Here is a 14,142-nt window from a genome sequence, read left to right as displayed (position 1 = left end):
CAGTCAAGGGGACATGCCTGGGTTGTGGACTCAATCCCCAGTGGGGGGCATTCAGGAGGCAGCCAACCAATGATTCTCTCTCATCATTGATATTTTTATCTCTCTCTCCCTCTCTCCCTTCCTCTCAGAAATCAATAAAAATATTAAAAAATATATTTTTTTAAAAAGAACACACATACACAGAATCGTGATGTTGATTTTTGCATGTGGATTAGTTTTTTGATTCTTGAATTTTACAGGGTTGTGTAGTTTTCAAAGCACTTTAAAGCTGTTATTATCTCCCTTGATCCTCACAACAACCTTCCAGTTTAGGCAGGGCAGGTAGCATGAGTCCATTGTACAGAGATGAGGAACTTAGTGCTCTGAGAGTCCCAGTGACTGGCCCAGTATTCCTTTGCTGGCACATGGCAGATGCCTGATTACAACCCAGGCCTCCAAGTTCAAGGTTGTGTTGCCCACAGTGGACCACTATCTACTTGAATCCTAAACTGCTTGAGGGCAGGGACAATGCCTTCTACCTCTGCTATGCTCCATGTCACCTGGTAAATATCTGTTAATTGGTTACTAGTACTTATTAACTGCTATTACCCCTATGACATCAACCAACCCTTTACAGCAGTGTTATTTTTCTATGTTTATATCCAAAACTCTTAAAAACCAAGAATAATCTATATACAAAGCACAGCCTGGCTTTACTGTTGTACTAGAATTATTCTAGAACCACTCTCATGCATGCCATTGCTCCCCACTCAGAATGTCTTGTTAATAAGGGGCTTTGCTTCTGAGTAAAGCCACACAACAAGACTAGAAGTTGGAGTCAAAAGTGGCAATCGATTGGGTCTACATAGTGTTTGGTCTAGCTGTGGATGTGGAGAAGGGTTTGACAGAGCTGGGAACCTTCCCCCATTAAAATGTTTTGTTCTCTCCACACCTCTGGAGTACTTTATTTGTTCTTTATTATCAATATCTTTTTTCCTTTTGTAGTTTATATATCTGAAGGTAAATCTGTACCATACATACAGTTGCATGTACAATGGAACTTATACTGAGTGAATGAAACCTGATCCTATTGAAGGCCACATCTCCTCTTGTGCCATGAAAAGAGGGTGGGACCAGGCTTCAGTACAGACACACAAATCTCTTGCTACCGCTTACTAAGGCTCTGTTCTTGTGTCATCATCACGCTCCCTAATGGGCAGGGTATGAACGGTATCACTGAGGGGATTTAACGCTATGACTGCTGAGCTATATTGTCCAGAATAATCACTAGAAAAGCTATTTCATGGGAGAAAAGACAAGATTTCCAACCAGTTTAGCTCAGAACACAGAAACAAACTTATCTCTCTCTCCCCTTGCCCCAGAGAGGAAAGCCAATTTCTCGTTTATCCATGTGGAACGGAGACATTTCAGGCAGACTCTTTCCCATTAAAACAAGGGCTCTTCTGGGAAGGATTAGCTCCTTTTGATTCCACCAGGAAATCCCAGGCCCTGGGCCCCCTGCACAGAAAAGTCATTGACGGATGAACAAATGTCACAGCTTCCTGTCCATCTCCAGCTCAGCTTCCCCCACATCAGGACATCAAACACTGGGTGCCCTCAAGCAAACCCATCAGGATGACTACCTTTACCTGTTTGTCAATAGAAAAATAAAAGGTGAGGCAGAACCCCGAGATTCTCCCCAAGTTATAGGAGCTGTGTGAGTAGTATATGGACCTTCCATATACTACTAGAAGATACAGGCTCAGAAATAATCACATCATGTGTAGAAAGAAGAAACTATGACTTTCCTTTAGAGGGCAAATAAGAGAGGGTGGTTCTTCTTAATGGAAAATGAATATCATGGGAAGTTCATTATGAAGAGGTTACCTAGGCTTTTGGCTATTTAATCTGCACTCTCTAATGCATATAATTTGTATATAATGATTCACTCATGGGTAAATAAGTATGTCTTAAATACACACATCACATTAATTAATATTCAAGGAAGGATATGGGCCTAGATGTCGCCTGAATTGCTAGTGGTTCAGTTGTTTACACACAAAAGAAGACTAACCCTTGACCCATGGAGCCAGCAGTGCTGCAAAACATCAGTGGTTTGCAAACATTACTTAGCAGCAGTAATAAAAAATGAAAAAGTATTAAGAACCCTGATCTACAGAGCAAACAAAAGCAGAGAGACTCTATTTTAGTAGAGGCCAAGAGTCTTAGAGTCCCACCCTGTGAGATCCCCTCTTCCATAGTTTGGTTATTCCTGAGGCAAGTCCCCTAAGATTCAATGTGGTTCCTCAAAATAATAAGAGTAGATTTACCATATAATCCAGCAATTTCTCTTCTGGGTATCAACCCAAAAACATTTATTTTCAAAGATATATGCACCCCTATGTTCATTGCAGCATTATTCATGGTGACCAAGACATGAAAACAACCAACATGTCCCTCCATAGATGACTGGATAAAGATGCAGTACATATACAATGAAATACTACTCAGTCATAAGAAGAGATGAAATACTTCCATTTGCAACAACATGGATGGATCTTGAGAATATCAGGCTAAGTGAAATAAGTCAGACAGAAAAAAAGTCAAGAACCATATGACTTCATTCATATGTGGAATATAAAACTGAAAGCAACAACTGAATAAATAAACAAACAAAAACTCATAGACACAGACAATAGTATGGTGATTACCAGAGAGAAATGGAGTTGGAGGGGAGTAGTAAAGGGTAAAGGGGGTCAATTACACGGTGACAGAAGATTTGACTTTGGGTGATAAATACACAATGTAGTACAGATGATGAATCATGGACTTGTACATTTGAAACCTATATAATTTTATTAACCAATGTCACCCCATAAATTTAATTTTTTTAAATGGCCAAAAGACACATTTGACACACAGAGTAGTAAAGAGTAAGGGGACAGTCTGACTGGTCTCATTTTCTGTGAGTTTTGTTTTTTTCCCCTCAGAAGTGTACATCTCTGATGGCACTCAAACAAAATACATTCAGACTTTTAAAAAGTTAGAAAATTGAAGTGCATAAGTCCCTTAACATTGTGACAAGCCAAATCCTCCAAAGCCCCTTATGCCCACCCCACTGTTCTTTAGCTGCTCAAATTGTAGCTACAGAAGATGATAATCTGCCTCTCCAAGGCTCCCCTTTGAATGCAATCTGTGGAGGGCAGCAAGTGGCTTTCAGTGGAATGCCCAACCCTCAGCGTCAGCTCTGTCTTAAGGGCGCTCCCTGGAGGCATCACCCAGAAGGCTGGGCTGGACACAGGCCTGGCAGCACTACCACTTTTTCCCCCAAGGTCATTCTTTTGTACATTTCTTGCACAGTCTGTAGAATATGACCTACCCTGATGCCCTGATACTGTGTTCAGATACAAATCTGTGGCTTAAACCCTGGAGGAGAAACTACTGTTGGTGTGAGGGTTTTCTGCTCTGACAAAAACCTTTAGAGACAGCTTTATTCCAATGAACAGAATGAGGAATTCTAGTCCTTGCCTTGCTTCAGGGGTAGATAGTAATCACCGCAGTGCAACTCTTACCTTCTCCAGAAAGCCTTTCCTGAAATCCATATCAATTTTCAAAACTCATACCCGCCAAAAAAGATTCAACACTCATACTAATTTCAGAATGTATTTGAGATGGCTCCAATACTTTTTAAAAAGCAACAAGCAAACAAAACATATTAAAAGAAATCAGCCAAAGCATTAAAAAATGGCCAGCGGTAGAGGAGAAAGGAAGAATAATAAGCCCTAAAGGCTACAGCAAGAAAGCTGCTACAATTGAGACAAAAAAACTAGTTCTGAGTTTTCTAGCAACTATAGAGAGAGAAACACAACGTGGCCGAGATTTAATTAAAGGGAGTAGAAAATGTTCACCTCTCCAGGATAATTTTCTAATTTATTTCCTGCCACTCCATCCCCCCTGACCCCCCACCCCCCAACTACAATTGTCCTTAGAGAGGTCTTGGTGCATTAGGTTCTCTTGCTTCCTTAGCATCACCATGCCTTTCCGGCCACCTAAGATGCCCTTCCTCCTTTACCTATGAAACTGGTACTCACAGTGCCCCTGGCAGGAAGCCTGTGCTGACCCTCCTCCCAGCGCAGGTGCAGAGCTCTTCCTCCAGCTCCAAGAGCAACATGTGCTTCCCGCCGAGGCAGCGCCCTTCATGGTGCATTATAATCGTTTCGTTGTCCGTGTTTCCCACCATGGGGGCTGAATGCATTTTAATATATTTAAATGAATGAATATAAAGAAGACACTAAATAACATAATGGATCATTCCTGGACGGCAGTTTTATCAACATGCAGAGACATTCCACATATGGCCCTTTCCTAGGCAGTGAGCAATTACCAATTACCCTGCGCTGTCTTATATTATTAGTCGGAGAAAAAAAGATTCCCTTGCTTTAAAAAGACAGCTAACTACACTCCCTGAGAATAAAGAGGCATCTTATCTTCTCAGCTCAGTTCAGTTCAACACACATTCATTGAGTACCAGTCAGTATGCTAAGTGCAGGGAAACAATGATGAATAAGACCTAGTCCTGTTCTTCTTAAAGTCTACAGACCTGGCTGGGGAGTTGCTAATGGATAAGTGGTCAGCAAAGGTCCAATCCCAGCCACGATTTCCTAGAGGAGGCATTGCCTCTTAAAGAATGAGTTTGCCTGGTAAAGGGACATTCCGAGCAGAGGAAAAAAAATGCAGGAAATGAATATTAGGAAACAAACAAACCATAGTGCATACATGGAAATTTTAAAAGTTTACTTTTATTGAAGTGTAAAATATAACAAGGAAAGTATATGAGAACAGTGGCAGGGAAGGAATCCACATGAGGCTGATGGAGTAGGTAGGATTCAGATCACAGAGGAGCTTGTAGGCAATGTTAAGGAAATTGGATTTTAACCTATAGGTGATGAGCAGCCTCCGAAGTCAGGAACATTGATTTTCATTTTAAATAAATTACTTTGGAAGTAGTGCTGTTAATGGATTTGGGGGGGGGGGGGTGCGGTGCTATCTGGGAGCAGGGAAATCAGTTAGCAAGCTGTTGCAACATTTCAGAAAATGCATGATGAGGTTTTATAAATGGTTTTAAATAGCCAAGTAATAATGATGCTTTCCCCCTTCTTTTAAATAAATCACCCTGGAGCAACTAGAAAAACAAGAAAGAAAAATGCAAAGTCTATACGTAATGAAAATGTAACCCTGAAACACAATATATATGGAAAGGAAGCCAAACGCAGTGAAGGACAAACGGTATATAAACAGGCACCAGGGGAAAAAAAAAATGCCTACAGCCACAAATCTTACGTAAAGATAGAAAAACAGAGTTCTCCAAAGATGATATTTCCCAAGGAGCAAAACTAGCAATCTGTTATTTGGAACCAAGGTAATGTGGCCAGGAATTGGCAGTGGGAGTATTGCTGGGACTGACTGGGAACAAGGAGAAGTTAGAGAGACAAGGCTGAATAAAGAACCTTTCAGGCGGTTCTATCTTATGGGAAGAACCTACTCAGAGACAAACCTCTGGGGTTATTTGGAGCCTCACTGAGAACCAAGGAGGATTCTCGTTAAGCTGAAACAGAGCTCTGATCCATCACCAAGAAGAACCCCCTCAAACAGTCCATCCAGGAAGAGCTCATGACATTAAAAAATGAAATAGTTAATAAGAACATAGCAACACAAGAAAACAGCACAAGAATTATAAGATAATATAGACAAATGATGGAGGAAAAGGGACAGGAGAAACAAATAGCAGATATAGGCCAAAAAAAATGCTTCCAGGGAGCAAATGAAAACTGTGACCATAGGGCTATAACTGACAACCCATTTGATGAGCTCACCTCCACAAAAGAGTTCAAAGCAGAAATACAAGAGCTTGGGAGAGATATGTTTAGATGACAAAAAGTGATAAATTAAACATGGCGAAACTCAGGCAAGAAGTTAAACAATAGTGGGAAAATGGGCAAAGAGGAGCCTGGATACTGAGACTCATTCAAGGATAACCTGGGTAAGACTGTTGTTTTTTTAAATCCAATTTTGTTCCGGAAATTAAAACACATTAGAAGGAAAAAATGATGGCCCTCCTTTATCTTCCCTGTCTACTGTACACACCCTCAGTGTCCTGAAGGGAGGAAGTCAAAACAATGAAACAGAAATAAAGTCTACATTTCAAAATATAAATCACAGAAACTTCTGAGAAATTAAAAAGTAAGGAAGATATAGAAGCAACCCAAGTGGCCATCAATAGACAAGTGGATAAAAAAACAAAAGTGTGGTACATCTGTACAATGGAATATTACTTGGCCATAAAAAAGAATGAAATCTTATCATTTGCAACAGCATGGATAGAGAAAATTATGCTAAGTGAAATAAATCAGACAGAGAAAGACAAATACCATAGGATTTGACTTATGATTTCTCTAAAGAGCAAAATAAATGAACAAGCAATGCAGAAAGAGACTCACAGTTGCAAGGAACAGACTGATGGCTGCCCAAGGCGTGAGGAGTTGGCAGGCTGGGTGAAAAAGGTGAAGGGATTAAGAAGTACTAATTGGTAATTACAAAATAGTCATAAGGATGTAAAGTACAGTACAGGGAATACAGTCAATAATATTGTAATAAGTAAATATGGCTCCAGGTAGGAACTGGAAATATGGGGGAAGAGAAGATGATCAATTCATAAAGTATATGATTGTCTAACCACTATACTGTACACCTGAAACTAATATAAAATGATATTGAATGTACACTATAATAGGGGAAATATAATCAATCGAATGAGACATTTCAGGGGAGAGAATTGATACAGTATATCCAACTCAAAATACACACTGATAATATATAAAAGCACTTATGGTCACCATTGTACACATTTACCTATAAAACTAAAATAAAAATAGATACAGTAATGATGATTCAGAGTGGAATATAAATGTTCTAGATAATTTAATTAAAGAAGAGTTGGGTAGAGCATAGAGAGTGGGTCATAAACACATGTTATTTCCTCCCCTTTTTTCAGTGCCTCATAAAATATTTAAGTACAACAGAATTATATAACAAAGTAGAAAAGCAAATATTAGAAGATAATACAATCAAGCAAAATTTAGGGGTGGAAGAATTAACGCAAGAGGGAAGGAATAAGAAATTCATGGAAATACACGAATTTTGTCATTGCTCACTAGAGAAAATCAATAGACATCCAATAATATTACAATGTTATATAAAGTTATATTCATACAGCTAAGTAGATAGAACAGATATTCAAATTACCAAAGAATCCCATAGGTGGGAAAGAAGAACAACATACCCCATAAGGAGTATTTTTTTAATTATAACTAAAAACTACTCATATACACTCAGAACTAAGACAGCTCTCTCAGATCAATCAATGCAAATGGCCAAACTCACCTAAGAGAAGAAAAGGACTTTTTAATTAAATAATGACAACCAACTGACTTACATTGATATGAATGTACGCATAGTTTTTAATCTGCCATCTACTGATATTATTTTGTTCAGTCTTAGCCAATTGATAGTTGTAAAACGTAGCATGCAATCTGTGTTTATTTGATGATCAATATAATTCAATGTTTTCTCAGGATTATTGGCCTTTTGCATTATTTGAGACTGCTATTTCCCTGCTTTTCATCTCGTTCATAATAAATTTTTTTTAAAAAATGCCTTAAACCAGTCTCAAGGCCCTGTGGAATCTACCACCTTATGACTTTCTGATGTTATTTCTAAACTCTCCTTCTATGTCCCATTTCCTAGTTTCTTCTCATCCATGAACTCTAAATATTAGAGTGCCCTTGGCCCAGTCTTTGGATTATCTCTTTTCTCTCTAGATACTTGCTCCTTTGGTGACTTCAATTTTGTGGTTCAAATATATCATCAATATGCTGACATCCTTCCAATTGATATCCTTAGCCCCAACTTCCCTCCACTCCTACTTCTAAATTCAGTCTCAAATCTCTACCTACTCACACCAAATCTCAAAGTGGGGCATAAAGGAGCTCAGGACTGAACACACCTGGCTCCATATTCCCCCCTGACCACTTACTGCTGCCACCCTCTCCCTGGTTCACCATCCAATCAGGCCTTCCCAGGTCATCCTATATAATAAAAGCCTAATATGCAAATTGTCCCCTCAGGCAGTCATTCGACTGGGAGTTCTACCAGGAAACCAGGAGTTTGACCACTCACTATGATGTGCGCTGACCACCAGGGGGTTTCGTGGAACATAGCGGGCATCAGCAATGCGATGCTGACAGCAGTGGCAGTGGAGGTGCTGCCAGCACCGATGGGCCACAACAAGAGCGGGACAGTGGCGGGATGGTGGAGCAAGTGAACGGGCGATGCCAGGCCAAGGCAGGTGTGATTGGAGGCCACAGACAGTGACCAGCAGTGGCAGTGGGAGTAGGCCACTGCCCAGCTCCCTAATCAATCGCCCTGCAGGGAGGATGGAGCAGGTGAGGTGGTGGCACCAGGTCAAGGCAGTATGCCAGGTAGGGCTGTGGGGCTGCAAGGCTGGGGGCATGAGCTGGGGCCCAATCTCCGCAGGCCACACCAAGGGACCCCACCTGTGCACGAATTTGTGCACCGGGCCTCTAGTCCCATATAAAATCATAATACCCACAGGCGCCCAAAATTCATAGTCCCTCATTTATTTTTATCCACAGCATTTTCTTCACCTGATATATTTTATAGACAAATAAACAGATGATCATTCAGGTTAGATAGAAAGATAAAGAGCAGCACTTATATAACACTGTTTTGGTGCTTTACAGGTATAATTAACACATCTAATCCTCCCATCGACCCATGAAGTGAGAGCTGTAATTATCCTCTTTATGTAGGTGAGTCAAATGAGGCACAGCTCAAGGTCTTGCAGCTAAGTGTGGCAAGCCAAGGTTAAAATAAATGTCAGTCTCCAGCTACAAGTTCTTAACCACTATCCCTCATATAGATGCATATATAGGGTGTCCCCAAAAATGTACACCCACTATGAATAACTATTAGTTACAATGGGTTAAATCTGAAAAGAAATAAACATCAGTTAAACTATAAGCTGTAAGGTTTAGACACCCTATATATAGATGTACATATATGGATATATATATCATATACATATTTTCCTGTCTCCCACTAGAATGTATATGCTACTAATGAAGGGATTTTATTGTGTTTATTTTAATTCAAACATCTGGAACAAGAGTTTGGGAATATAGTAGGCAAGCAATAAAACTTTATTGAAAATGGAAACTTATATCTCTTTCAAACAAAATAAAATTTGATGCTGATAAAAGAAAAAAATGCTATTGGTTTCCAATATAATAAAAATACATTTCAAAATAGAAAAAAAATCTGGATATCTTCCTGCAGAATTGCAGAAAATTTTATGCAATACAAGGAAAAATGAAACAAAGAAATCTGAACATTTTAAATTCAAAGTGATGTTTCCCAGAAACAATTCTGCCACGTTCATCATTATATGCAGTATTAGCATTTAGAAAAGTCCAATCAGATTGGTAACTTCATAAATCATTCCTGTGCTTCTACGTTAAAAAAAAAATGAGAGAGAAGGTGATAACAAAGTCTTAAATCAAGACCATAACAATGGGAATGGAATAAAATGAAGCACTTAAAAAATAAAATGGGTGATATTAGCAGAGGCTGTGGCTTCATTTAATTTGGTGACGTACACTGACTTCCAGGTTTCTATCTTGAATAGCCTGGTCAAAGGTAGTGTCACAAATGTGTCAGATTCAAGGGGGTCATGTTGATTTTATTTTATCTGTGGAATATCCAGGTTGAGATGTTGAGATGGCTATTAGACATATAGATCTGCAGTACATGGTAGAGTCTCATTGACTTGAGAGTCATCAGAACATGGAGATGGTACTCAAAACCATGAGTACTGGATGCAAGGAGAAGCTGGCCAAGGGCAGAAAACTTGAGAGCATCAAGAGTAATGTGTAGAACTGTCTGTTTTGCATTATATATGTTCAGTAAATACTTGTGAATAAAGGAATAATAGTGCCAATGACCTCCCAAAATTTAGGAAAAATTGCCTGAGAATCTGCCTTTTAATTAAGCTGAGAAACAGTGATTTTGTAAGCCACAAAGACCTCTCTTTTACTACCTCTTTCAACCTAGTTTTGGAGTAGGGCTAGCTACATTTCCTGTATTTTACTAGACCTTGAAAATCCATGCATCTAATTTGCAAAAATAAGTAACTTCTACATACATAATCCATCAATTCAACAGGTAGTCATCCAGTACCCCTGATTTACAAAGGCACCTTTCTAGGGCCAATGATGAGGAGTAAGTTGTGTGTATAAAATATGGTCCTTATCCTCAGAGGGTATAAAATGCAATTTGGAAAGGAGACAAATAAATCTGCTAAGATTTAATTAACAACCCCTAACTCAGGGAGATTCCAAAGTTCAAGGTTCCTAAAGGAAACAGTCTGTGCCAAGTGTTTGTCAGAGAGAGAGAGAGAAAGAGAGAGAGAAATTCACTCAGTGGAGCACGATCTTTTTTTTTCTTCTCATTTTTGATCTATTTTGTGCCTTCTTCCTGAAACTCAAAACCTAATTCAAGACTTCCCTTGCCTGCCTAGAGTCCCAGCTAGGTTACCTCTGAGTCAGAGTTCCTGGAGTGACAGATTTTGGACTCGGCATTAGAAGGGGTAGTCAGTACTGAAAAGAGGAGGGATGATTTAGGGTGTTCTAGATTTTTCCAGAATAAAAATCCTAGAGATACTTAATTTCTTGGAAATTCTCATTCCCAAGTTAGATAAGTCACTTTGGACAGAAATAGAATGTGGCTTTGATGAACTAAAGTCAACTCTCATTAGACCCCTTTTGGTATCATTAAACAGCAACCCAACTGAGGAATTGAATAGGCCACTAAAGTTCCCTGTAGATGATACTGGCCCATAATGCCATCATCATTCACCAGAAGTGTGGGCTCTCCCCAGGGGGGCAGGTCATCAAAGCAAAGGAGGGGCAGCACCCCTCACGAAAGCCATCCTCATTTTCGTAGGAAGCAGCTGACTTCACCTACACATCCTCTCCTACCGGTGATAGGGCTTTCTGGACTCACCTGAATGAAGATGTATTCATCCTGGACAACCAGGGAGCTGATGTCAATGGAGCGAGCAAAAGGCCCACTGCGGGTGGTCTCGGCACATTCCTGGATCCTGCAGGTGAGGTAGTGAGCATCTGAAATGGGAGGGCAGAACGACATTTAGACACGGGGGAATGGTAAGCAAAGGCTCTCCTCAGCCCATGGAGCTCGACCTCATGGGAAGTCAGTGATGCCATTTAAAACAACACTGAGATGCCATTTCCTTGTCCACAACATTTGTAATCATTTTTTTAAATCATAAAATATAGTTCAGGCAAGGGAGTAGGGAAAGAGTCTTATATTTTTCTGGCAAAAGAGTAAAGTGGTATAGCTTTTTGGAAGAACAAATATGAAATACCTATCAGAATTTTAAATGTACGTCTTACAACAGCAATTCTAATTTGCTCTGAGAATAAAGCACCGAAAACTTAGTGAAAGGCTGCAGTAAATACATGTAACAAAAACCATGAGGGTTGACATGACAACCTGCTTCTTTCTCAACAGCCAGTATCTCAGAAAGCTCCCTACACTGGTAATCAAAGGTACACTCAGGAGGCCACCTGCTTATCCCTCTGCCCACAGGTTCATTTTCCCCTGTCTATTTCATTATGAAACAATTCAAACAATTCACTCTCACATTTGGACACTTTGAAAAAAGAATCAAGTGTATTCAAGGCCACCCCAAGCAAAGTCAACACCTACCTAAACCTTGGCTCATGGCAGGTGGCCAAACTCTCCCACTTGTGGATTCTCCCCCTGCTTGCCAATGCCCAGCTGGGTGCAAAAAGTCCAATTTAACAGGAAAGAAGTAGCCCTAAAATGAGTTCCTGAAATCCACAAAAAAATTCAGGGACCTTATAATCTTTAGCTGGCTCACGCATTAGAAATCTTAATGCTTTTATTTTTCAAAACACAGAGACATGTAAATAAATGCTATGGTACCCACTGCATGGTGAGAACCCAAAGTGGGGGCTTGGAAAGAATAAATTATCAGGCAGACCTGGCCCCCAGATGGAAGTGACTGAGAATCACAGGGGACTTTGGGTGTCAAAGGTGAGCTCAAGCCTAAGTTTGCAAAAGGTGTCAAATTTAGGCTTTGGACATTATCTCCAAATGAGCGTGGATGTAGTCATATAAAATTCCATGATGAAAATGAAAGATATTTATCATATAACCTAAAATCCCAAAATAGGCTTCCAACAACTGTGGCCTTTTTATTGGTTTTTTAATAACAGCAAATGCCTGATGAGATGGAATCGGCCCTGTTCTCTGGAGGATATGAGAGCAACACCTCAGGAGCTAGATGCCCTGAGTTTGAATCCTGGACTTGCTGCTTGCTCATTGCCCTTGGCTAAGAAGCAGCAGTGATTTTCATCTGGGAGGTTCACACAAATTAATATTTGCCTTGGAGGATTGCCATTGGGTTATATGATTATGTATGAAAAATGCTCACTATATTGTTGGATCAATTTTAAAAGATCAATACATGTTAGCTCTTTTTTTACTATGAAGAAAGAAGGAGGGGATTTAACACTCAGAATCTTTCTTATATTCAATTTTTTGTTGTTAATCCTCACTCGAAGATATTTTTTCCACTGAATTTTAGAGAGAGTGGAAGAGGAAAGAGAGAGAGAGAGAGAGAGAGAGAGAGAGAGAGAGAGAGAGAGAGAGAGATGTGAGAGGACCCATTGAGTGATTGACTCCGAATGGTTCCAGATAGGGGTCGGGGATCAAACCTGCAACCCAGGTTCATGCCCTTGACCAGAAATCGACCCCTGGGTGTGCGGGTCAATGCTGTAACCACTGAGAAGCACATGCCAGGGCATAAGTGATGTTTTATTTTATTGTAGAAAATTAAAAGAACATGATATTACAGATCCTACTAGTAAAATCATATTCCAAACGTATATCACTGTTTACTTTCTTTAAGGGTGATAGGTGTGCAGACAAGAATGAAAGGGTGTCTGAACTAGAATAATCAAGGAACCCCTGAAAGCGAAGGCAGTTCTGTGTTTAGCCTGACGGAGAAGTGTGCTATGTGAGAAGGGAACTCCTGAAAAAGGGCGTGGAAACTGCGCACGGAGTGTTAGGCAGGCAAAGCTCCTGGAAGGCACTTTATAATTACATGTGGACTTTGATTAATGTTATTTCTGAACTTCCATTTTCTCTCCACTCCTTAAAAAAAAATCCTCAAATGAGAAACTAGAAAGACCAGATTGGATGAAGATCTCATTTGCATACCCCTGTGGGAAAACCAGAGAGTGACTCCCCAAATGTCTGAAAGTCACATCACCTTCAAGATTAATGAATTTCTAAATGTCAAATGTCTTTCTAATGTATTTCTAAGACCTGGTGCGACCACTGCTCCACTTACAAAAACTGGAAGGCCAAGGCTTTGCTCCCTGCACTGTGAACAGAGAAATCTGTTCGATGACTTTAAAAATATCTGGCCCTGCAACCGCAGATGATCTGTAGGGAGGGTGGTAACATCTCCCTAGTGAGTCCAGCCTCCATGCCCTCTCACCTTGCAGATGGACCAAGGGTCTCCTAGGGTGGCCTTGGACTGAAAGATTCATTCTTTTTGTATTGGCTCAAGGTGTATAGAGAAGTTTCACCCCCTCCCTACCCACCCACCCTGAGGTTCTAGAAAGCAGAGAATGTAAGACAGGTCCCTGTCCTCAGAAGAACCCCAAACCAATATTGGGAATGGGATATTCACAAGTGAACATGCTCTGGGGTCTGTGTTAGAGTATGACCTGAGGGATGTGGAGAGAGAGAATGAAGGAGACAATCCATCATCCTCAGCCTTCTTAATCTCCTAGGGGTTTGCATTTCTGCTAGTTTTGCAGAGCCTGGGGAGGCAGCTTCTAACTTTCTCCAGCAGGGCAAGCTTTTCATCTATCTGCATCAACAAGTTCCACCATAAAGTCCAGCATTTCTCACTCGGCCAAGCCTTCCCCAAAGCGTCATCTCCTTAGAAACAGGCAGAGAGTCAGCAAT

General features: G+C 40.3%; 1 protein-coding gene across 1 annotated transcript in view; it reads right to left on the bottom strand.

Annotated features, from left to right (window-relative positions):
- The window catches only part of SORCS3 (sortilin related VPS10 domain containing receptor 3), a 529,174-nt gene that overhangs the window by 124,053 nt on the left and 390,979 nt on the right, over window positions 1-14,142 (bottom strand). Inside the window, exon 7 of the mRNA XM_008144282.3 lies at window positions 11,119-11,237. Within this exon, the coding sequence (XP_008142504.2) occupies window positions 11,119-11,237 (119 nt within the window). The remainder of the gene's footprint in view (window positions 1-11,118; window positions 11,238-14,142) is intronic.

This window comes from Eptesicus fuscus, chromosome 17 (assembly GCF_027574615.1).
Source record: "Eptesicus fuscus isolate TK198812 chromosome 17, DD_ASM_mEF_20220401, whole genome shotgun sequence".
Classification (NCBI taxonomy): Eukaryota; Metazoa; Chordata; class Mammalia; order Chiroptera; family Vespertilionidae; genus Eptesicus; species Eptesicus fuscus.
The sequence above is the reverse complement of the archived record's forward strand: the minus strand, read 5'-3'. Positions and strand labels throughout refer to the sequence as shown.